The 25,514-nt window shown below is 47.8% G+C and overlaps 1 protein-coding gene across 1 annotated transcript in view; it reads right to left on the bottom strand.

Moving 5' to 3' along the window:
• Positions 1 to 462: 462 nt before the first annotated feature.
• The window catches only part of ATP6V0D1 (ATPase H+ transporting V0 subunit d1), a 36,255-nt gene continuing 11,203 nt past the window's right edge, over positions 463 to 25,514 (bottom strand). The window contains exons 3-8 of the mRNA XM_064459194.1: positions 11,186 to 11,364; positions 8,056 to 8,135; positions 4,215 to 4,292; positions 3,409 to 3,585; positions 2,395 to 2,472; positions 463 to 1,818 (exon numbers count right to left, since the gene is read on the bottom strand). Coding sequence (XP_064315264.1) covers positions 1,657 to 1,818; positions 2,395 to 2,472; positions 3,409 to 3,585; positions 4,215 to 4,292; positions 8,056 to 8,135; positions 11,186 to 11,364 — 754 coding nt within the window. The 3' untranslated portion in view covers positions 463 to 1,656. The remainder of the gene's footprint in view (positions 1,819 to 2,394; positions 2,473 to 3,408; positions 3,586 to 4,214; positions 4,293 to 8,055; positions 8,136 to 11,185; positions 11,365 to 25,514) is intronic.

Consider the following 25,514-nt stretch of genomic DNA (forward strand, 5'->3'; position numbering starts at 1 on the left):
AGGAAGAGCTTGCACACACTCCCCCTTACCTCCCACCCCTACCCCCAAGGCTTCTTTTTGCTTTGGTCTGACTCCATTGCTCTGCTGGGCCAAGGATGGAAAGGGTGATGGTGCCACACAGACAACCCTGCACAGAAAGCCCTGGTGCAAGGGTCAAACTTAGCAAAGCCAGGGCATAGGCAATGCAGCTCACTTACATACAGCTGGCTGAGGAGTGAGGGCTACACCTCCTGGTCACCCACCAGCTCAGCTCAACACCCAGCTGCACCCAGAGAGCAGGCAGCAGCCACAGCTTGGGCTGGAGTGCGAATGCCCAGGGCCCTAAGGGGTGGCCCTAAGTCATACCCAGACCAGGCTCCACTACTACAAATATCCAGTTCCCTTGGTAAGAGGCCCCATGGCTGACACAGGCTCCTCTAGGGGATGTGGGAGCAGGCACCCAAGGAAGCAGGGAGAACACAGTGCAGTAGGCAGATATTTATTGGGGTAGAGAGGAGAGGATCGCAGGATAACAAACACTGTAGAGGTGACCACAGCACAAGCTGGGACAGACCCACTCTCCACCCATCCCTCCCAGCAGCAGCACTGAGCATGTGTTTCCCACCAGTGAGACTTCCCCACTGCCAGATCACTGCAGGGCAGCTCCCAGACCTCAAGCAGCAAGGAGCAGAGCTGCCACACCATGCCCAGGGCTTGGCTCCCAGCCCCTAACCACAGATGGGCAGGAGCTAGATAGGGCATGGGACATCTCTGCCAACAGCTGCCCTCTGCACTCATCAGGGTGACAGAGCAGAGTCAGACCCCAAGGGCAGCTGTGCCTGTACAGCTCCACAGCAGTGCCAGCCTGGAGACCCTGTGCATGGGAGGAGGCTGCACCAGCCTGGCTGTCTGCCCTTGCTGGTTGTGCCAGTAAACTCCAAGCCGTGGGTCTTCAGGGGAAAAGGAGCTCAGCCACCTTATAGAACCTTTTCAAGCTGAAAGGGAGACTGATTAGAGCTGCTTCTGAGGACACAGTGAGGCTGCACTTGTGCAAATGCTGCCAGAGTAGGGAGGAACATGCTCCACAAGCACTCTGGCTCTGCCCTTGTGTTCTCACAGTTCCCATCCCAGTCCTGGCCAGGGCTGCTCGGTCTCTCCCAGGTCAAGGTTAGCTACAGGGGGATGCAGGGATTGCACAGCAGCATGGGCTATGCTACAAATCACACTCAGACTAAATCTCACAGGAACAACACTGACTAGGAGGCGTGCAGAGCACTGACAGAGGACCCCCGCCATGGCAGACCTGATGCCTTCCTCTGTGGCAGTGGGAATCCCTTGGAGACAGCAATCCCCTGGCTGGTGCTTGCTCTACGAGCATAAGCGCATACAGCAGATTAGTATAGCAACATGGCGACTATTAGTTACACAACAGGAGGTGTCCCTCCTGCTACACAAGAGGGACAAGCCTGTGCCACTGGTCCCTCCGGACCCCTCACAGCACACACAACTCAAACTTCAGCTTGTGAATAATTTAACTAACAACTGTACAGTTTCCTCATCTGAGCCAGTTCCACAGATGGGACATCCCTGGAATCTGGGCAAGGGATAAGTCAGAGAGTTAGACTGGGGTTCCTCTGGACTCCAGGGGCAGGAGAGTTGAACAGGAGCAGAGCAAGGTTAGAAGATGGGAATGTAGTTGTCGATCTTGGTCCTGTGCCGCTGGGCAATGCACTCTGCAATCCACACAATGTTGCGGCACTCCTGCTCCTTCAGCTTCACAAAGGCGTAGAAGACTCCAAAGTGGAACTGGTTGAGGAAGGCCAGCTTGTTCAACTTCACCTGGGGAAAGCCCAGAGGAGGACATGTCATTTGTCCGCTGCAGGTGGGGGGAGCTGGTCAAGGCAAGTGTGGAGCAACCTGGGAGGTCCCATGGCTTCCCCAGCAGGCTGGGGGACGCAGCACAGGTATCCTGCTCTGTCCTCTCTAGGTCATCGAGGCAGCTCTGATCTATAGCACATGGCTCAGGACAGGCCCTGACATTTGAAAAATCCTCCTTTCCCACATAATTGCACTCCGGTTTTGCTAACGATGGACCAAATATCCACCAGCAGCCCCAAACTTGCCTCTCACACTACACTAATCTGCCTGGGTGAGAACATGGACTGAGCACCATGCTGGGCACCCATTCCCTCACTGGAGCAGAGGGCTAGTATCCTTTTCCTCACCCCAAACTCTTTGTCCACAACACTGCTGACAGGGCATCAGACAAGCTTGCTGCCACCCTGAGCTCTGCAAATGGCACAGGTAGGCACACAGAATCATTTAGGTTGGAAAAAACCTTTAAGATCATCAAGTCCAACCAGAAACCTAATACTGCCAAGTCCCCCACTAAACCATATCTTGGGGCTCACTCACCTCATGCTCAAAGAACCTGTCTTCAAGCGTCTTGTCTCCAGGGTTGCTGCCAGCTCCTTCAAATAGCAGCTTGTACTCCTGCAGGAATACATTGTAAGAAGATATACCCAAAATCCAAAGCCCTCCAAGCTCAGCAGCGTCCCTGGGCCCTGTACATCAAACAAACACCCAGCCACCATGCCAGTTCAGCAGACAACACAGAAACCAAGAGTCTGCCCTGTGCACACATGAGCATTGGCAAGTGGATGCTGCCGAGGCTGCACTGCACATACACCAGCTGAAGGCAATTGCCCCATAAGGCAGAGGAAGCCTTTATTTCATCTGTGAGCTTGTCCAGCCAGAGATGCTACCCCTTCTCTGAAATGTGCAGTGCTCAAAGCCATATCATCACCTTAAGTCTGCAGGGAGGACACACCAGGTACAGACCCCTCCACGTACAGACCAGAGCGGTTGGGCCAGGCCCCTGTGCCCAAACACTGGCACATGCCCTGGCTGCTTCAGCAAGCGAACACAGTCCTCTAACTCCAAAACAAGCTCCAGCCATGCACAAGAGCAGCTTAAGGAACTTGCACACATCCAAGCATGTCCTCCTAGGTCAGCATCTCCCCTGAGACTGAACCAGAGCTCAGAGTGACCTACTAGAGTTGGAGATATGGCACACCACCTCACTGAAGGGACATTTCCATCCCCAGCCAGCCGAAGAGCCTGTCATTGCTGCCACACCGATACCTCAAGGGTTTGGTGGTGAGGGCAGTTCCCACACCCTGGGACAGGGTGCATAGGGCACACCTGGTCTCCCTAACACCACTGCTAACCATGACTAACAAACGAACAACATCCCAGCCAAGTCAACTCCATCTTGGCCAAGCAAAGCAGAGAACCAACAGTAACAGCAGAAGATATGCAACCCCCTCCCCAGGCTTTCAATCCACAGGTTCCCCCAACCCCTGAGAAGCTCTGATCCAGAGCAGGTCCTGGCACCAATCCCCATGGCCCTCACCCCAAAGCACTCACAGGGTAGTAGTCAGCAACATTTTTGACTTGTTCGTAGTCATCCGCTCTGGCCAGCTGAGCCAGGCCCTCAGGGTAGAGCTTGCCACAGTGTGGGAACAGCTTTGCTCGGTCCTCCTTGGACAGCTCCGTACCAAACGAGTTAATGGTGATAATGAAGGCCCTCCGGTCAGCTTCAAACTGCAGGGAAAAAGGTGGTTCACCTTGGGATGCAGCATCTTTGACAGAGGCCAGCAGATACTAATGCTGCTCTGAACAGCACCACATCAGAGGGCAGCATGAGCAAGGTGCCTGGGACACATACAGCTATCTGATGTCCAGCCAGGGCAGGCTATGTGTGCAGGCTCCCAGTATGCCCAGTAGCTGATACCTGGGAAGTAGTCAAGTAAGGAAAACCCCACCCCAGGCACAAGCCATACCATGGAGCAGAACCCTGCCCAGGTCAAGACATCTCTCTCACCTACTGCCCCTAAGCCCTGCACATCCCACAGCTAGCCTTGGCATGGAGACAGGCTGTGTCCTGAACAGCTCTGGTTGTTCTCCAGCTCGTTATCCACATGAGAGGATGAAGATGTCACAAAGGCAACAGATGTGTCAGCACCCGGCAAGATCAGGAATGGGAAACTGAACCTGTCCAAAATCATGTGCAGGCAGTGTTTTCTTAGGTCTCCCAGTGAGCAGGCAGAGTGTGTATGGGGATGCTGAAGAATATCTTTAGCATCCTTAATGTTGGCAGGCAAGCTGGGCCTGAGCACAGAGCAATGAATATCATGGCAATACCGTCCAGCTACAGGGGTTTCCAGACCTACCTCCAGGATCGGGCACATGGCGTCTGCTGTGGTACCTCCCAGCACCTTGCAGAACTTGTAGAAGGACTCCAGGTAAGCCTGGAAGAGAGAAGAGGGCAGATGAGCACTCTGCTACACAGCTTCATCTATTGCCCCATAGGACCATTCAGTTGGGGACAAAGTGCAAGCAGCAACGCTCCCAGATACTTTATTACACAGTACAGACACTCTCGCCCCACATAAACTTGGATGCCAAGCCCACACGAGGTTCAGTACTTCCCCCAGGAGCTGCACTTCATGAAGGGTTGTAGTTGGGTTTGTTCAAGTGACTGCATGAGCTTACTGCAGGCAAGGTCCCCAGGCAGCAAGGTTAAAGCCTATTTTTCTCCTTTGAGTTGTCAAACTCCAAAGGATTTACTGAAGTCTCACATGGTTTCCTGACCCCACTCTGGCCTCCACAAACATGCCAAGCCACACAACTATAGCTGCAAGACCTACGCTCAGAAAGTACCGCTGTGTAAGCAGAGTCAAGAGATGAGGCAGGACATCTGTGAAGGAAACTAGCCATTCTGTAATTCTCTTTTTGCACTGCAGCCGCTTGGTCTCCATCCCAACTGGAGCACCGCAGAAAACATAAGGCTAGGCACAACTATGCTGCCTCCAGGAAACGTAATCCTTTGTGGAGATGTACCGTAATCCAGCTGGAAGATGACTGTATCTCCCGGGGGAGCCGATGAAGGCAGTGCATGGCTAAAAGTGCTATTCAGCAAAAACTTTCTCAGAAGAAGCCATCATGTGATAGAATACCTCCCTGGACAGATAGCTGCAACCAGAATCACTTAAAAGGGATGGAATAAAATGATGCTGAGACATCACAAATCTCCGCTTTGTCACAACTCCTCCAGGACTGATGATGGACCAAAAATGCATGTGTTGAACACCCTCAGCCTCTGCACTAGGAAAGCACCTGGGTTACTGTGTTCTGTAACTATTCGTTACCGCATAATGTGAGAAGACACTGCTGGGTGAGCATCACACGTCAAAGAAACATTGTCTCCAGCACTTGCCACTGCTCAAGTGCAGGAGAGCCTAAAGCATCATTTTGCAGATTTACCACAGGAACAAGGACTTGGATAATGGACTTTGCTTGACACTGACAGAAGAGGGAACCTAGGTAAGAGGTTCAGTCACTGCCTCTGCCCTTCTCAGAGTTCATGCACAAACTTAAGGCTTTAGAAGCAAAAATAGGTGAACTCCTCAAACAGCCACATGGGGTACCCTCCTGTATAGACCCCTCCACAGATGTTGGCAATTTACAGAAACTCTCCAGTGTCCTTGAAACCCTTACCCCATAAATGGTAGTCCCTTTGCATTTAATAATCCTTAATGGACTTTGACTTCTGTAAACCCGCTCATTTACCCTCTGCCTCCTGCTAGCCTCATTTGTCTGTCACCTCCAGCCTGAAGGGAGATCTGTGGCCTGCCCATCCATGTTTTTTCCAACTCTGTCTGCAGTTACAACTGCAGCTCTGATTCACTCCTCTTCCAGGTGAGGAATCCCAACCGCTTTTGTAGTTTCCCATACAGGAGTCATTGTACCCAAATCTTTAAATGTGTCCTCCTTAGCAACTTCTCCCGTTTATATTCAGAGATGAGAGAAGAAAGTAATGAGACAGTGTTCAGGACAAAAGCACTACAGATGTATGCAGCAGCACAGTGATATCTGTGCAGTTTTTTTCTACTTTTAGGAACAGATTGCCTTATAGAGAGACACTTGCTTAGGTCAATCATAACCCAAGATTTCATTTAGTAGTAGAAAGGAACAAGGAGACCCTCACTGTACAAGCAAAGTTAGGATTACCTCCTTGCGTCTCCGATACATCACTCCACATTTATCCACATTGATTTGCCTGCTATATTTTACTGTCCAGTCAAAGCTCCTTCAGCTGGTTCCTAGAATAAAGTCACCAGCAAAGGGCAACAGTGGGCCATCTTCAATGTATCCATTAAAGACGTGGAAAAATGGGAGCAAGCACTGAAGATAATGCCAGCATGCCTCCGCTGCAGGACTCTACTACCGCCCACCCTCTGCACTAAAAGCTGACCCTTACTTTTAACCTCTGCTCCCCATCTTAACCATATTTCCATTTGAGAACCTTCTCACCTGCCATTGCTAACAGAAACCTTTGTAATTGCTTTCCTCCTATGAATTCTACTCAGACCTTCTGTCTACATGCTTGCCTATTCCTTCAAAAAACCTCCAGTAGGTCTGGGAGGTAGCTCTTCCCCTCCCCATGCCAACTTCTCCTGGACACAGGCATCCATTCCAGGTGCCTACCTGCTCTGTTCCTCAGAGCAGCTCTGCAGATTTCAGACCTGATTTTATTTCCCCCATTTGCCTGTGAAGACCATTTACATTGTATTATGTATTTTCCAGTCCTTGAGGTGAGAGGTGGCTTCAGGGGAGAGCCTGTAAGCAGCAGTTACATCTTTCACCCTTGTGTCACCATGATTTGTTACTGACAGAGCCCCTATGTCCCCAGGGACTGCTCTTTATCCAAAGCCAGTCCCAGCACACACCAAGGGATACCAGGCGTCTACACTTCACTTTGGGTGTAGGAAGAGCAGAATGCAAAAGAGTATCAGGCCTCAAAAAGGAGACAGGAAAGGATGTGGCAGCTGGGACCCAAGGAGACAACCCCCCAGCCCAGCCTGTTTGCCCTGCACTTGCTCTGCTCCCTGCCTTCCTCCGCCTCCCTCATCTCAACACAGAGGTCTGCTCCCTGCAAGGGTGCAGGTATTTATGCATACAGGCATACCTCCCCCCATTACAGCAAAAGACCAGTATGTGCCAGAGGCTACAGGCAGCTGGGCATAACTGTTGACACGCAGCTCCTCCTCTCCTCCTTTTGCCTTCTTCCCTTCACACCTGACCTGTTCTCTGCCTCTCCAAACAGGCCAGGACTTCCTTGGGAAGCAGAGGTCACACTGACTGCAGGCTGGCTGTGACCAGCCAAAACAAGGTCGGCAGATACAATCTGCATCCCACCCTTAATCCAGAGAATTGAGATGGAGCGATAGCCACAGCCTGCACATAAACACATGCTTTGATACTGCCAGCTAAAACCAGACAGGGCCTGCAGAGGAGACAACAGCTGCCTGCACAGGCTCAGGACAAGTTGATCCTTAGCCCCTCCACATCCCTGTGCCTGCAGGACGACCCCACCCCAGCTGCACCTTTTATGCTGCTCTACCAAGAGTATCTAACCCTAACCACAGCCACTGAAGGCTTGAGCAGACTCTGTTGGAGGCTCTTCTGAAAGAGCTCAAGACAGAGAGCCAAGCCCATGGAAGTCCTTCAGCCAAGTTTAAGATCAAGCCACTTTAGCCCTTTGAATGCAGTTAACTACACATCTAAACTCATGTGGTTAAGAAGCAGCCTTCTCCTGCCTGCCTGGGGCCTGAGGAAATTTATTCAAAGGCAGAACCTTTAAAAAAAAAAATCTATTGCACAGACCCTTGACAGCCTGACAGCTCCAAAAAAAAAAGTCACTCTGCCTAGCTCTGGTGCTCTGACTCTGCAGAGCTGGGTGATCAGATGTCAGGCCCCTCCAAGAGCACTCTTTATTTTCCAGAAGATGCAACTAGCTCTTGGTCACGTTCACTCTATCATCACTCCAGAGAAGAAAATAGAGAGTAAGCAAACTTATTTTTAAATCTACTTTAAGAGGAAAATGCCCTCTCCCCTTTGGTTGAAGAAAGGCAGCCTAAGCTGAAGGCTCCTGACCAAGAAAGAGCTCTAGTCATGCTAGGAATAAATAGGGAAGTTAACATCTCTTTCCCTCCCCAGAGACTCATTTACCTTATACAGCGTGTTTCGAATTATTTCGATGTTCATTTCATCCAGGTCCTGTTCCGATATGCAGTCTTGGAAGAAAGCAGCTGAAACAGTCACAGACAGAGTTACCATTGCCCTAACCAGACCCATGCCCAGCACCTTCCAGAGTCCTCAACAATACCAGGCAGAAACACACCCTATGTTGAGCTTGTCCTCCCTAGGCCTGGCCCTTATCTTCAGCAGCTACCAAACTGCCATGACTCAAAACCTCAGGCTCCACCATAGTTCCCCAGGCCACAATCATTCTGAGGGCTCTCACACCAGCCTATTCTCAGCAGAAATTCTCAGCTTAAGCCCTGAGCATCAGTGCCAGAGCACCCTGTATTTAAAAATAAGCAAAACCCAAACTGTTCCCAGATGCAGGCACTCTGAGGTGACAAAACAGCTTCCCAATTGCCTGCTACAGCACAGGAGCAGTGCTTAAGCATCTGCGAAACAGCCGCTAGTAAGTCATGAGGAAGCTGGCACTGTGCTTCTCCCTCATCCTCCAATATCTTAGTTGGATTAAGGAGACATGGGGATGCCACAGCTCCTACAGCCCGTGACACTCCATGGCTGGAGTCAGGAGCTGTTTCCCCAGGCCAGGTCTACCAGTCCCCATTTTCCACTTCTTCTGAGGCCTTTTATTTCTACAGCTAGGGGTATGCAAAAGGAGACAAGATGAACTACTGTATTTTGGTAAAAAGCTCGGCCTTGCATACTTTGCCAGAGTATCTCTGGGAGGGAGTCTGAGAAGTAGTTGCCACTGAACGAACACAGATTTCAGATCTAACACAGGGTACTGCAAGCTGCAGATAAAAACGAGTCTTGTACATCTAGCGTAACATAAGGCTGTCGTATCACTCACTTGTTAGCAAGAGCACAATAAAACCCATTGACAGGACTTTTATGACTTCTTCAACTCTCACTCAGCAACCAATTTTGCTGAATTTGCTACAAAGAGAAATGTGATCTTTCTCAGCTTACGCAGTCCAGCTGTGGGTAAAGGACACCGCACTCATGCCGAGACTGGTGCTCTGCTTTGTGGAACAAACCAGGTACGATGCAGGCTCGCATGACCAGCGTGTGCTACTTTTATAGCATGAGCCCCCTGGCATGGACAGCAGCCACACCGAGGTTTCTTTGCAACAGCATGAGACCAATGCCACGTAGCTGGAGAAGCACTGCTCCCTACGGCTGGCAAAAATGAAAACAGAGTGTGCCAGGACTGGTTTTCACTGCAGGACTCACTGGCTAGCCTAGATAGCTAAGCAGTGGCTACTTCAGAGTAGCAGAGGAATGAGAACACTGCTATTTCAGTTCTTGGCCCTCCAATATCCCAAATTAGGCTAACAGCAAGTCTTATTTTGCCCTGCTAACCTATGAGAGCCATTTGGGGTTAGGCATTCCTACCAAGCCACGTAGCTACTCAAGTACTTTTAGGAGATAGATCTGCTGTTTCTTTGCGTGTGGTCACTGGAAAAAGTGCAAGTTAAACAAATGGAGCCTGCATGCCTGCTTGTTTAGGCAACACAGCTACTCCCCATGTTCTCCTGCTGAAGAAATGCCACACTAGATGGTACACAGCCTCAAGGGCATGGCCAGGGCAAAGGTCTGAAGACCTCAGCCTAGCCAGGGCAGGAGCAGGCAAAGCTTACTCACTTACAAGTGCATGAATGCAAGGGGCAAAGACCCTCAGCTGCCAGCCTCATCCTCCAGAACCACCTCATCAGCATAACAGGGCATTTTTACTCCATACACATCTCTAAGTTTTAAGGTCCCTGAGAACCACGATCGCTCAAATGCTTGGTTCTCTCTTATTCCCCAAATGGGAAAGTTCCTGCTTACTCGTGAGGTTTTTCTTCCCACGCATCGTCCCTACAGCAGGCACAGCTCAGCTGCATGCAGAGCCTCACTTCTCCTGCTGCGTTGTTGCCCTACCTTGCAACCCAAATCTCTTGAGACATGTCTTCCTGCCTTTGCTGGGCTCTATCTGGCAAATAATTTTTCCATGACAACTACCTCACTTGTCCCATTACTACACAGAGCATTTGCAAGTGCTTTCATTTCCAAAACCAACTATTTCTATCAAAGATAGTATGATGATTTGAAGTGTTTTGTTCTTTCTAGCAACCCCAAAAGAATGATTAATTGCTCACTGACTCAGGCAGACCTCATTAATTTTTTGCCCACAGCTGCTAACCTAGAAAGTCTCCTGTGACTACTTCTCTTACTACTGCAAAGACTTCCATATTTTCTCCAGAACCACTTCTTACACCTTTTACCTTTAAGGAAAATATCTGTCTGACTGTTCATAAGACACTTAGTTTAGCGTCATGTCCTGAGACATTACACCTCAGCACAGGATCCTGCTATACAATGAGCTTAAAGAGGCTTTTGGAGATATCTTTTTCTTTTATTTTTTGCTGTTGCTAGTTGGGGCTTTTTGGTATGTAAAGAGCTTTCCTTGATCTAGAGCTAATTTTATCAGTCTCAGAACAAGACCAGGACTGTGCAAAGCTCTATAATTGTTTACAGAAACTGCCTACAAGAAATTGCCCACTGGTCCAACTAAAAGCGCTGGAAACTGAGTCATTCCAGCGGAGGACCTGATAGTCCTTCGCTAAGGAAGCAAATATACCATGTGTCCCATGACAATTATTAAAAAGTTCACATTGTCTAAGACCACTAATTTCTCCTTCTTCCATTAGGGAAGTGACCTTTCCATCAGGTCACAATTCCCAGAACAGCTGGTAAATGGCCCTAGGTATCTAACAGATCAGCTTTAGCTACACCTGCACTGCCACGACAACTCAAGGCCTCACTCACACAAACCAAATTCCTCAGCAATCTGCACTACCGGTGTGCTGGTTTGGACATTTGTTGAAGCGTACAGAGAGCTAGCTGGTCCTCCAGAGGAAAAACTGGCACAGGACAGGCATAAACCTGAACTCAAGCCCAGCCACCACAGGTAGTGCAGCCACATCTGTGCATTACCCACCGCTCTGTCTTCCTGGAGCATGACTTAAGGCTTAGCTGAACCTAGTTAGACTGGAGGAGAAGAGGACATCTGCTCCAAACACAAGTGAGAGGTATTTTGAAAGGCTCTGCTCACCCAGGGGAGTGTCCACCAAGATTGCATTGTAAAGCTCCGCAGGTGTCTGAGCAATGTTCACAGCTTCCATCTGCTCAAAACTTCCCAGAGGATGGCACTTGGGCACCAGTTCGGAGATCGAACGCTGGTGCAGGGTCCCAGTAATCAGCAGAATGACGTTGTCAATCATATAGCTGTACCTGAAGGAATGCAAGAGGAAGCCTGTCACAATACAAATACTACAAAAACCAGCACCTGGCACCAGATGGGCACACATCTTCAGCCCCTGTAAACATCTCTGGAAAGATGCACCCTTCCCACACGAATCTCCTGGCACCTCCTTAATGTCTCCTTATGATGCCAGCCTAGGAAAAGAGGAGTCAAGCATAGTCCCAGGTTGTGATTTATGCTACAGCTGAACCACACCCCTGGGCACCTCCTACCTACCACTAAAGAGTATTAACTTGGAAGACACTTCTGGAGGTCTCTGGCCTAATGTCCTGCTCCAAGCATGGGCAGCTCCAGCTGCTCAGGGCTTTGTCCAGCTGAACTTTGAATTATTTGTAAGGCTGTATATCTCACAACCTCCATGGGGATCTGCTCCACTGTCTGACCATACTCACAACAGTGTCTAACAGCTTCTCAGCATTTCCCTCATGGCCATTTGCCTATTGTCTCTCAGCCTAACCCTGCACACCTCCAAGAGGAGCCTGGCTCCAGCTTACCACACGGTAGCTGGGAACAGTTGTCTTTCCAGCATTCCCACTGCTCTCGCATTGCCATGCTCTGTAGAGAGCATGTGCAAAAGTGTGCCTGGTAGGACACCAGCAAAGGGGAATCTGCAGATAGCTGGACTTGAGCTCAACTTCACGGCCAGCAGCACTGTTCCATCATGCCAAGACTATGGATGGAAAAAGGGCCACATTTCTGCTGCCCCACTCCCTTCCAAAAACAACAGGGATGGCAGCTTTGGCACAACCTTCATTCACACCCTCATGAAGCTACACACAAGCTTTTTCACACTTCCACCATCAAAAGCTACATGCTCTTTTGCATTAGCCCATATTATGACATCCCTAATCAAGTTCTCCACTCACATTATACAGGATTAGGAGATTCAGCCTTTAGCGCTACAGTAACAGGACGTTCAATCTGGAACCGCAGCACTCAGCACAAGTTCCACCAACCCAAGCCCTTTGTGGTCCTTCCATGTTTCTCTTGTACCAAGGAGCCCAGAACTGGGTACAGGACTCCACGTGAGGCCTCCACCAACGCCAAGCAGAAACGGGGGGGGAAATTACCTCCCCGTTCTCCCAGTCTGGCCAGAGAAGGGACACAGAGCTGGCCTGAAAACTGGGAATATAAGAAAGGCTGGTGGCCTTCTCGAAGTAGAAGGTCCAAGCAAGGGATCAAGGCATCATGTAAATACAAGGAGCTGAGAAGAAAAGTGTCCCCAGCAGGAACAGGAAAGGTACTCTAGGCACCTTCACCACCAGCTGAGCCATAAGGCAACCAAGCTGAGAACCAGAAAAAACATCAAGTGAGATCAGGTTTCGGGGTTTATTTTTTTCGTTTGGGTTCCATCCCCCCCTCCCCCCCCCCCATCTCGACAGAGGAAGATGCCTTTGCAAATGTCCCTCAGCAGAACAGGGAAGGGGTACAGATGCTTGAAGAGCAGGGTATTTGCTCTCATTGGTAGAGCTCTAACTCTAAAAAGTAAGATGATGAAAAAGACCTGAAGACACTCCTTGGCAGGAGCTGCTCCAAAACAAACAGGATCAGGCCTGAACTAGAACAGCAGCAGGAGCTCTGCGCATCTGGAGTTGGAGCTCTGTTGAGATTCAGGCTTCCCACATGTACTTGGGTACTGAAGAAGGGGAGCTTAAGGCCAGCACACCAGGACTGGGGCATGGGCAGGGACAGCAAGGCTTGGCACACGTTAGGATGCTGCTGGTCTTTATATTTCTAAGATAACAAGGAAGACATACTGCAGCCCTGTTTCCCTTTGAACCACATCAAAGGCAGGTAAGCAGAGCCAGTTAAAGGCAGATTTCAGTACTTTTTGTTAGATGGACTTTCTGCCTCTGAAATATGCTCAAAGGACATGTCCACTAACAAATCCACACCTTAGTTCCTCAAACAGGTGCTGCTTTTTTCTCCACACTGCAGGGCTAGGTAATGCACCTCTGGCCCCACTGTTTTTGCAGAGAGCCCTTCTGTGTTTGCAGCCTACCTTTCCAGGGATATTCAATCTAGAACTGGGGCAATCAGCATAAGCTTCATGTACCAGGAAACCTCCTTTTGCCCTTTAATCTGCAGGGTCATTATCCTCCCTTTTTGTTTGTGCAACTCTCACCATGGAGATGATCGCAATCTCCAGGACAGCAAGAATGGCCTGTTTATGAGAACTGAGGGTAAGTCCCTTGCAGTAAGCAGCTGGTTCCTTGTAAATACAACCATCTGCATCCTCACATAGATGCATCTCCATGAGGTGTGCCAGACCAAGGATACAGCAGATCATTTCCCAGCTCCACCATCTGCCTTCAAACATTTACAAGTTTGCTTAGTGCGGCACAGTAGCTTTCAGGAAAGACCATACACAGGATTACTCTCACCAAAGCAACAACAACAATGTAGGACCAAACCAATTTAATTTCTTCAATTCAGCCAGCAAGGAAGGAGCAGGCCAGGATATATGGTCATTGCATGGTATGCTAGCACACCTCTTCCCTATTCCCAGCTTACCATGGATCTTGCTCTCTGAAAGATATTTGCAACTTGCAAGGAGCCTGGCCAAAGTCAACCATACATGAGGAACTGAGGGAAAGTGCCTGGAACCCTTTTTGTTCCCAGGACTTCGAAGCAGCTTTACTCCTGGCTTACTGGAGTCACATCGAGCTCATCCATGACCTCCCAGTCCAACTCTGCATGAAAGCCACAGCCAGGTTTGGGGAGAGCAGCCCAAGTCTGACTCTCTTCACACACGAGAAGCTCCTGCTTTCAGACTGATTGTCCCAGGAAAGCCAACGCAGCTAGCTTCCACTGCCAGAGTACAAAGCATGGCTCTCCATTTCATTTATGCCCCTGAACTTGCTTGTTTCCTCATCCTTCAGGGAAGTCTGGGGAAATGCACAGTCTATAGAGCAAATGCCAAGGCCTTGCTAAGGAGGCCCAGCAGCAACTATTTGAAAGAGTACTTCACCTATTGTGACTACTTTAACCTTGCTGTCAGAGAAGGATTCATCCCTGCAGGAAGAGGAGTTACCATGCACAAGTGGCAGTGGAAATCTGAATGAGAAATATCCCCCTGACAGCGTTTTAAGCCTTTATGATAACAAGAGAGCAGCAGCAGGACAAAGGTCTGCTTCTGCCTACCGAGGCCAGGCAGACACCAGCACCAATACATAATCCTTCCTGGTAGTTCCCATTTCCTTCATGCAAGCCCAGACCACGCTTATTCACATTCAGTCCCTGCTTCATCCCAGGAGAAAGAGTCACAGCTCAGTCAATCATGACAATGAGGCAAATCTTCTAGTACCAGGGCCTCTGGAAAAGCTTCTTCTCATCTGTGGAAGGGGCAACGCTTGCTTTCCTGTGCCAGGTCCCAACAAGAGCACATCTGCCTCCATTAGCACAGCTGTACTAAGACCATAGCAGAGGTCCTGGCTACACTAGCATTTCCTCCCAGGCCTAAAGGATTAGATTTACTACAGTGGCAGCAGTTTTCCTAGGACCTCCAACTACTTGTTTTGTAGAGTTGTTTTTGTCATCAACCTCCCAGTCTCCTAGCAGGTTCTGACCAGCTTCAAATGTTTCAGCTTTCATGGTTAATGCATGCTCAGACCTCTCCAAGAGCATTTTAACCTTCACTAGGTCTCAGTGCAGCTAATAGAAGGACCAGACTATGGGACACATCAGAAAAGAGGAGTAGTTGGTCACTTGTAACACCATAAAGTCTTAATGCAGCCCACTTGGCATGGAAAAGAGATTAGGACATAGGATGGTCTGGTGGGAGACTGGAGGCAGATGGAAGGACTGACAAGCTCCTTGGTGAGGATGAGCCTCTGACCTAGCTCACTGAGAGCACTCAGTAAGAGTTCAGAGGAGAAAGCACTACATGGAGCCTCTACGTAAGCTACAGCCAGTGACATGGGGTGGCAGGGCTTCAATTAAAGTGTAGAATGGCACCTCATCTCAAGCCCCCAACCTTGCCCCCAACAAAGACCATAGCAAAACTTGCTTGGGCAAGAACGTGTTCTACACTCCCGCTTTGAGTTGTTATCTGCCCACCCAGGGAGATGGCCACAAAAATAGTGGATGTTCAGTCAGAGTTTCACGTGCACAGTTACACCCTGCCTCACTCTTCCTGTCACCCACTGAATTAAGGTGTGGTATATTCCAGAAATTCATATTCACAGAAATACAATTTTAGTTGATACTGAGAAGCGTCAGTAATGTCTCACAGAAGAGCAGAATTTCTTATTAAAGGACAGGAAGGAGTCAGCAAGCATAGAAATATCATTCGCAGGAAGAGAGAGATGTTGGCTTACAGCTTCCTGAAGGCAGAGACGACCAGGGCCCCTCCAGCAACACCCAGTTCAGCACAATATGCACTGGGTGACACTCGCATAAAGAGAACAAAGCCAGGCTAGGATGCACCTAGAGAAGCCAAAAGGTGTGTGTGGCAGGGGTATATGTTCCTTCCAGCAGCAGCAGGTCAGAGATCATTCTTACTGCTGGTTTGTGGAGGCACAGTCTCAGGCAGGCACAGCAGAGACCCCTCTGAGAGAACAGAGGAGAGCCAGGCCCCAGAAGCTAACTTCAGGGATAGTAATCCATGTATAGCTATCAAGCAGAATAAAGGAGAGCACACATGCAAAAGCCATGTACAGGTACTTTGACAATGTATGTCTTCCTCCTTTTGGAGTTACTTAAGCCACAGATAAATGAGACATGCAAGAAAAGATTGCAATGGCCTGCAGAATACTGGGAAAGGCTTTTTAGCAGGGGAGCATATAAAATGCATGAAAGCTCATCATATGGGGCATTTATATCTTGGCATGAAGGCACTTGGACATAGCCCTGCAAGGCAGAGACCCCAAGACAGGGCTTCTCCCTCCCCGACTACCTAATCTAATCTAATTATAAAGAGTCATTGTCCTACAGCAGATAGGCTGGTTTTTTATTGCTTTCTGCTCCAGGATACTAAAGAAACCATAAACAATACTGCAAGTGGTCACAAAGCATGACTAATGACAGAACATTGCATGACCTGCATTTCTCAGGGATCCTCTGAAAGCCTTGCCAAACTGTAGCTTAACAGCTGCTCTGCAAGGGGTCATGAGGACAGCAGAAAGCAGCGGGCTGATGCAGAAGTGCATAGCAGGGAAGAACCGGGCCGTGGCTCGGGGATTTTGCCAGGATGGGTTAAGGTACTGCATTGCTCAGGCAACTTTAATGCTTTCCATAACCAGCATTAGATTTTAAGGCAGACTAATGGTAGCAAGGCAAAAGTCACTATGTGACTGCATTGGGCAGTTACTCAGATTACTGTAGAGGCATGTGTTTATTTTGGGATGAAAAAGGGAAGTCTCCAGCGGGATCAGAGTATTGCTCTGAACTCGGCATGAATTCTAGAGACAGCTTTAAATGATAATGAAGTTGTTTTTACTATAGTCACTTTAGCATCTAGTGCTTCCTTCTTGCAGCTCATCCAGTTCATGTACTCAGGGTCTGGAGTGGGGGGAAGTAATCTAAGGAAAAAGTTTCAGGTTGGTTGTACTGCTGCTTCCTCAGATTTGTGCATAAGCACACAGACCCATCTCTTTATCCCACTGGGTTCGAGACCTGAGCAAAGGTGCTGGTATACAGAGCCAGTTATCACACCTCTCAAGCTCTGAATGTAAGTAGTCATGGGGGAAAGCCACACACAGACTTCAAAGCACAAAAGAGCAGTAGCTGACACTAAGAAAAGCGCTAACAGCAGAGATACAAGTACCTGGAGTGTTATTTTAAGATCATTAGTAAATAACTGTACTGCTGTCCTGCACTGGAAAGGAGAGGGATATAGCACATCAGGAAGACCTCAGTGCCTCACTGAGGCTTGGTTGAGTAATAGACAGTAGATGAACTGAGTCAAATCCTTAAATCTAGTTTTTCAGCTCCAACTAGAACAAGTCAGACCAGCAGCTCCTGGCCAGGAGCAGTTTCACCCCTCATCTGCCGCTGAAACTCAGGCAGCCCAGGGAACAGCAAGAGTAGATGCAGCATGTGATGGTCTCTGCCCAGAGCAGACTGATCTCTTCCTATCTTTGCCCACTGTCTTTCCTAGACTCACACCAATAAAAACCACACCTAAGTGGTAGGTTCATGAACCTGCAAAAGAGAAAGCTGAGAATTTCATGGTTGCTACCACAAACCAAGGGCACTCAGCCAGTAAGCGGATACCCTGCTAAGCTTAGATCAACGAGACCATTTCACAGCAAAGAGTTATAACTTCACAGTAGAGCTATAACTTCTGTAGAGCGTGTAGCAGCCTTTCAAATCCAAGCATCCAGGAATGTTCTCAGCATTAATCTATATTTAGCTGCATCTCCACATGACTTTTACCATCTTTTAGCGAGTTCAGGTCTCTTGGGATACTGACCTCAGTTTTCCAATGGTATTGTCCAGTAACTTATAAGCAGTCATACAGTGTTAGCTGTGTTAAAGGCTGATGAGAAAAAACCTAGATGAAGTACTTGAATTTTGAGGCTTTATGAATATGATGGTTTTTAGATGCATACAGACCCCTTGAAATATCAGGGAATGTTTTGAACACCTTGCAGCCTCATGCACAACTCTCTGGTTGCTTAAACCTGATGCCTCAAAGATTGACCTCAGAGCTTGAGCAACACTAGGCTAGTATGCAGGGCTGAGTCCTGGCACCCTGCGCTATGCTGAGCAGACTTCAGCACTAATTACATTTCAAATATTGAACAGAAACATCTAATCATGCTGCTTTCACATAGACCAGCTACAAAAACCAAACTTGCACATAGTGTTTTCTTACCTTCCTTCCATGTAAAGCACTACCAAAAAAACCCAAAACGAAACACCACCAAAAAACAAACCCCACACATTCCAAGGATACAAAAGAAGATTAAAGGCTGCACTGTGCAAACTCACATTGCCCCCAAAACTGCCTGAAGTAGCCAAGAAAGCTGAGTGAGCTTAATAGCGTAAACACCCTTACCCAATTCTCAGCGAATGTGTGGTCTGGACTCAGATAACATGCAGAACGTTACTGTGCATACAGACCTGCTGCCAGCAGAAAACAAGAAAAATCATCATCCCACTTCACATGCAGTAAACCATGTGGGGTAGACACAAGATTTTGCCTGGCCTCTAAATATTGCACTATTCACACAAAGCTCTATGTAAATATTTGCCAGATTTCAAGCTAGCTTACAGAATGGATCTGGAAAAGGGGACTAGAACCCAAGGTGCCTCAAGAAGTCTTCAGAAGCAGTGCCTTTGGCCTCCAGGCCTTCTTTGGGCTGAACTTGCCAGCCTAGAGCACTGGGTGAGGCAAATCGATGGAAAGGTAAAAGGAAAATGAAAGCTGCTAAGGTCCAGCAGCAGAAGACCTTGAGAACAGTTTCAGTCAAGGAAAGAACATGTTGTTACATGGGGACAGAAGTACTCGGTGAACATTCATCCAACCAAACACGCTGCATGCAGGTTGTCCTCTGGAAACATTGCAACCACACATAAATTCATCAGAGGAGCACTGGTAGCCTCCTAACATACTCCTTCCCTCCCTGTTTTATGACTCTAACAGACATGCTGTTCAGCCTGCAGAGGGAAAGACTGAGAGAAGAAACATGGGAGAAGTGGAAGGACTGCTCCTGTGAGTTGCAGAATCACCAGAGGGATTCAGCTTTAAACAAAACCTAAGAAGATAGTTAGGTCCACACACTGCCTCTGGACGAAACAGCATCAGCTTAGACAGGGATGTTATCCAGGGACACTGTGTTCTCACCTACTCAGCCACAGCTTGCATGCTACAGGCCCTCCTCAGGACTGCAGAGTTTCATTAAAGATTTCTCTTATCTTAGTGAAACACAGGCCTACCTCTGGAGCTCATCATTAGCATTTTGCTGCGCCTTTACTGCCACCGATAACACTTTGCTAGCTTTTCCGATCATTACTGTGGCTCACTGTGTTTGCTAGGCACCATGCTAACACCTTCCAAGCAAAGAACAGCATTGGTCAGTAGGAGGAAGGTCACACTGTTCCAATTCAAATCCACTGGCCAAATGAAGTGTTCTCCAGGCACTTGAGGTTTGGGACAAAAAGCATCCCCTCAACATAATACACAGTGAAATCCACCTTTCAAAGAGTCCCCTTCTGATGAGGACACCCACAGTCACTCCATTTTGAAAGATAACTTCCACGGCCACCACTAGGCACACAACCCAGTCCATTTTCAGAGATACTGGTTCTGAGAAACTGGTATGAGATCTGTATCCTTTGGGTATGCAGGAGAACAGATGGAGTTCTGATGCTACCATCCAGACAACGCAAGCCTGTGATCATTTTCAGACCATTAGTTACATGCCCTCTTATTTTGAATATTGCGTAATCCCTCCAAGAACTTGGCTTATCAGTTCAACTTTGCACTCCCTGCAAACAGGGAAGCTGTTTGTCAGAAAACTATGCTTCTCTGCCAAAACCATCTCTGCCAGAAAAGGCTCATAAACCTTTTATTGCAGGTTCCCCAGCCACTACAGTAATTTTTGCTTCCCGATCCCCCCGCCATCAAGTCAACAACTAATTGAAAATAGTATAGTACAGTTTTAACCACAGCAGCATTAGGAAAGATCCTTCAGATTGTTCCATTTGCCCAAATAAACTGGAAGTGTCTAATGTAAAGCATTTGGAGTTTTTTCTCCTGCAAGACTTCAAAAGCATGTAGTCTCCGCATTGTAACCTCCACAGTTATGGCAGGATGCACGCTCTAGTATATTTAGAATAAAGACAGGCAAGGTCCTAGTCCAGAAGAGAGGATTACTGCTCTTCATGTCAAGTAGCAACTGAAACAATTTGGCTCTGGAAAAAACCACTGCTGCAAGATTAAGTTTGAACTCAAAGTTGTGCAGCAGAAACTAGATCTATCCAGTGCAGGGGAGAGGCAGAACAGGACTGGGTCAGGGAGAAGGTAAAAGAGGGAAGTGTCAGCTAAGAAAAGGCATGCACAAGGGGGAAAGGTACATGCAGTCTCATCAAAAACATGCCTTGTGACGACAAAAAACATACTGAAAGCCAAGTTCCCAGCGGCATCCTCAGGGCAACAAAGAACCCAGTTCCCAGCCCTAGCAGACTGGTAAAGACAAAAAGGACCTATTCAGTCCTCTGATGACAGGCTTGATCACAGAATTGGAAAGTGTGTTTAGATGCAGCTCCCCACCCCAGACCTCACTCCTACAGCAGACTCAGTTTCTACACAGTTACCAGAAGCTCCCCCACCTGAACATGAGATCGAACCCTTCTCTGCCCATCAGCTTGCTGCAAGGGCTCAAGGGGCCCACCACATCAGAGCTGCCAAAGCCCTCACATCAGGCTGCTGTGAAACCAGACTTCGCAGAGCAGGGAAGAGACTGTACTGAAGCAAAAGCAAAAAAACCCACCCCTTTTCCTTCCACCCTGGAAAAATACTAAGGCTGACAATCCAATCAGGCTACAGCAGGCTGGAGTCAGGAGCGACACCATGAACCACAGATAAAGTATTCTATCTAAACCGTATACAGGAACACTGGACGGAAGGAGAGGTAGGACATGGCACCACGTTAGGCTAACACAAAGAACAAAGCCTTTACAGAAAGGCAGGGCAGCACATCACCGAGAAGAACCTAAAACCCACTTCCATCCCACAAGTCAATATGTGCTTGTTGAATTCAGGAAGTGGGTTTGGCTCTTTCAAGTACACTTAATACCTGTTTGTTGCTGCCCTACAGAACATTGCTGCATTCTCTCAGCCAAACAGTCAATTTTTTGTGTTGGAGCAGAGCTGTTAACAGCCAACATGTGCCTATCAGTCAGAACCTACTATGGTTGGCTGAAAAAAGACACAGGAAAGCACCAGCAGCCTTCCAGAGAAGAGCTGCATAGCAAGACACAGAGCCAGCAGGTGTTTCATAGGGACCATAGCAGGCTCAACAAGTTGAGCTTTTCCTTGCCATGATACACAGTGGCAGAGGCGGCCAGCTACAGCCACCACTTGAAAAAACAAAAGGGAAATTGGCCAACTTCCTCAATATTTTGGTACTAACAACGCAACACTTGCCACAGAAGAGTTCCTGGAGACAATCGGAGCCAGGAAAGAGTCAGCATGGTGCCAGGAGAGGAGCACAACAGGATAAAAATTAGTGACAGTAAGTGACTTGGGAAGCAAAGACCTCGTTTTGGGGTTGCTGCCTAGCTGCATTCTCGGGTCTGTTTTGTTCATATGCTTTTAAACACTGTCCTTTCCCCCTAAACTCAGGGGACAGGTTAACTCCTGCCCACCTCCATAGGTGCCCATCCTTACCTACAGTGCTATGTGTACCTTGGGACAGGCAGCCACGGGGCTCGAGTGCCACCTTCTGGCAAGCAGCAGGCAGCACTGCCTCATCTCCTTGGAGCTGGGAACGGAAAGCACACCAGGAGCACAGAGTCTCCTGGTACTCCAGAGTCCCCACACCATCCCCGTTGCTGCTTCTTCCTGTGTCCTCACCTAGTTCATAGACCATTTAGGAGAGGCAAGAGAAATTACATACCATAATCCCACACGTGAACAAACAGCATAGCTTTTGGCAGGTTGGCTCTGGAGCAATCAGAGGGGACAAGGACTACAGCTGTTCCTAAGATCAGACAGTTCCCCCAGATCTCCTCAGCAAAGTGCCCTGGGATAAGATCTGAGCATCCTCCAGAAACAAGCACAACAGTCACCTGTTGATTGACTCCAAACTACCCCAGAGGTCCAGCAGGACATTCATGAAGGGGAAAGCCTGATGCTTTTTAAATGCTTGATCCACATCCTGGCACCAGCCACCTACACCCTGGCCACTCACAGTGAGATGGCACCCAGGTGTTTAACAGGTATTGATGGGCCTGTCTTGTGTGAGGTTATCCAACATTTCTAAGGAGGCAAAAAATGTAAGTACATAAAAAAGTGTCCAGCAGCAATGAGTTTGAGTGAACTGGACATGCTACAAAACATTTTTTTCCATTTTAAGCCAGACACACCTCCTACAATTCCACTTGATTTTAAAGATCTCTGTTTACAGCCCAATGCCTCTCTCTCAAGAGAACTGCAGTGAACTCAAGCTTTCCTCCTGCAGAAGGCAGCCCTGCTCAAACTCTCTCTGTCTTTCTACCATTTTCTATTTCAATTCAGCCTGTATGGTTTTAGCATATGGATACCTTCAGTTGAGTACAATTTCTTCTTCTGACCACCTGGTGCCTCACTGGCCCTGAGCTTTCTACCAGGAACAGTCTTTACTATTTCCTGCTCGAGCTTCATTAACTGCCCTAAGATAAGAGAGTGGGAAATAGTCAGGTTTAAAGGCAAAGATAAATCACCCCATCACGCCTATCTGTGTGCCCAGCCGGAAAAGATGATGAAGCGGCACATGTTTGTGCCAGTGTCACCCAGGGTAGGCAGGATGACACAGTACCTCCGCCACTTGCACAGGCACAACATCCCCAGCACTGCCAACATCCTTTAGCCAAACATCTCTGATGTTGCTGACACACCACCCTGGGTTAGACAAAGGCTACTAGTACAAGACACACTGCCAGCCTCTGAACAGAGCTGTTCTCCACTCCAACTATTTGGGACATGCATGAGAAGCTTCACGCTGTCAGTGGGACAATAATCCCTGAAAATTCTGCCCACTGCCCCAAACCGAAACCTACTGCAACCAACAGGACAGTCTCAGAGAACAAATCACAGCCTAAACGGCAACCCAAGAAGTCATATCTAGTCTACCCTCTTTTCTTCTAGCCCTGTCACTAAACATACTAGTATTACCAACAGAAGATATTAAGACCCACTAGGCAAAAATCAGCACTCTCTCCAAACTCCTGGTGTTTCACTGTCCTCATTCTTCTGCTTTAACTTGTCTGTAGCATCGTTAAAAGTTATTAGAGCTCCTAAAACATTAATAGCGACTCCCACCTTGGGCCAGATGAAGCTGGTAACACCTTCTCTATTTCATCAATATGCCACTGGTGTGATAAGACCCAGAGGAGACCCCTCTATTGGTGGTGCAGTGGAACCATGCCAAAGCACAACTGAACACTTGGACTCTTTGCAAAAAGGGTTCGGCAAGAGAGTAGAGACACTTCATGTAGGAAGACAGCTTTTCTCCCGCTTCACCTTTTGCCTTCCTCTAGGCAGCACTGAAGACAGTGGCATTAAAGAAATCTTGCAGGTAAAAAAAGAAGAGATGAGACAAGAGTGAAGATAACTCAAGGAAGAAACATGAGATACAGATATCTGCACAGAGCTTTGTTTTGTTATAGAGAACTCATCAAAATCAGAAAGTAGCAGGGCAAGATCAAAGTTAAATCAAGTTGAGGGCAAAACACTAGTTTTAAAGTTAAGTTATTCAAACAGCTGTGAGAACCAGCCTATCAGCCTATCACATGAGATGCTCAAGGTCTTCTGCATAACTCGTGCTGGATGTAGGCACAGGATAAAGGTCAACAGGATTGGTGTAACAGGTAAGTGGATTTCCACAGCCATTCACAGCCCTTCCTATCAAGTCATGCAGTGTGTCATCAGGGGAGGCACGATCTGAGACCTTTCAGTTCATCTTTTCCACCTGTCCATTTTCAAAGTGAGACTGTTAGGGAACAGCAAAGCCTGCAAGATACTCATGTGTCCTGCCCAAACTATTGCCTTTAAAAAGACAAGACAGAAGCTAAAAGAAAAGACCATTAGTGATTACTATGATACTTCCATAGAGACTAGACATTTCCATAAACCTGTAGGGCAGCAAAGGAAAAGCACCAGTGGAGGACAAACTACCTAATATTGCCAGGCTCCAACAGTACTGATGTCTTTACAGCAAATTAAAGATGGTAGAGGTGTTTTGAAAGTTAACTTGAATATTTTATGTTTGAGATAACAGAAGAGATTGCTCCATACAACTAAGATGATGACCTAGAAACCGCTTCATCTATTGCAAACACTGCTGCAAAACAAGGGCTTGGTAATGTCTTGCTGATGTCTTGCTCCATGTCTCTAGCCAGATACCAAAGTGTGATGATTTTTAGTGACAGGTATGTAAGAAAAAAAACTATTTCTTAGAAAATAAGAAACGCTTAAAAGACAGGCAGCTTTAGCACAGCAACCCAGAAGATAACAGGTATGAGCCACTGGGTTAGAAAAATTAGTGTTACTGTCCCAATATAGAGAGGGCAGAACAGGAAGGAATACAGCAGAGAGACAGGTCTTTAATCAATATTTGCACATGCAGGAGATGCCACAGATAGGCCAAAAGGTAAAAAAAAAAAAAAAAATAATCTTTGAATCGACCACAAAGGCCTTTCCACATTAGCCTGCATCATTCAAAAATCTCTAGGTGGCAAGCAAGATAATGCACACACAACTGCAAAAAATGCAAGATTAAACATCATTTGCCAGAGTGCCTGCGATGAGCCCATGCTCACTATACCAAATAAAGGAATGATGATGTATCAGCTATCTCACTCAAGGACAGAGTACAATAATCTTCTTAGAGATGAAAGTTAAAGTCATGTTCTACTGAACCAGAAATTAACTTTTGGCCATGACATGGCTCCTTACTGGTTAGAGAAGGCCACTGGCTATGCAGTTTTCAAGCCAAACTAGAGCTTACAGGAACACAGACTAAGGAAAGGAAAAAAGGCAATTTTACTTCCATGTTTCAGATGCAAACTAGTACAACTGGTATCTCACTGAGGTTAGCAATTTCATTTTATTGCAGATCAAAACAAGAGCAGCACACAAAGAAGCAGAAGGCTATGCAACACTGCTAGAAGATACTTAAACGAGGTCTGTGCTATTTCAAGCTTTTCACTCAGCTGAACCTGCTGTGGAAGCACACACACCCCGTGTCTTTTCATGCACTGACAGGGACATGCTGTGGCTGCTGCAGTCCTGTCTTACTCTGCTGCATATTGTAGGCCCTCCCTTCCGCTTAGCGCTGGCTGAGAAAAATCAGCCAAAGATTAAGCCCAAGAGGGGAAAAGTTGTTCAATTTTTGGCCAGCTCAAACCCCTGAGCCAGTCTGTGAGGGGATCAGAGGAAGGCCTACAGCCCCTGGGGTGGGATGGCAGG

Source organism: Phalacrocorax carbo, chromosome 8 (genome assembly GCF_963921805.1).
Source record: "Phalacrocorax carbo chromosome 8, bPhaCar2.1, whole genome shotgun sequence".
Classification (NCBI taxonomy): Eukaryota; Metazoa; Chordata; class Aves; order Suliformes; family Phalacrocoracidae; genus Phalacrocorax; species Phalacrocorax carbo.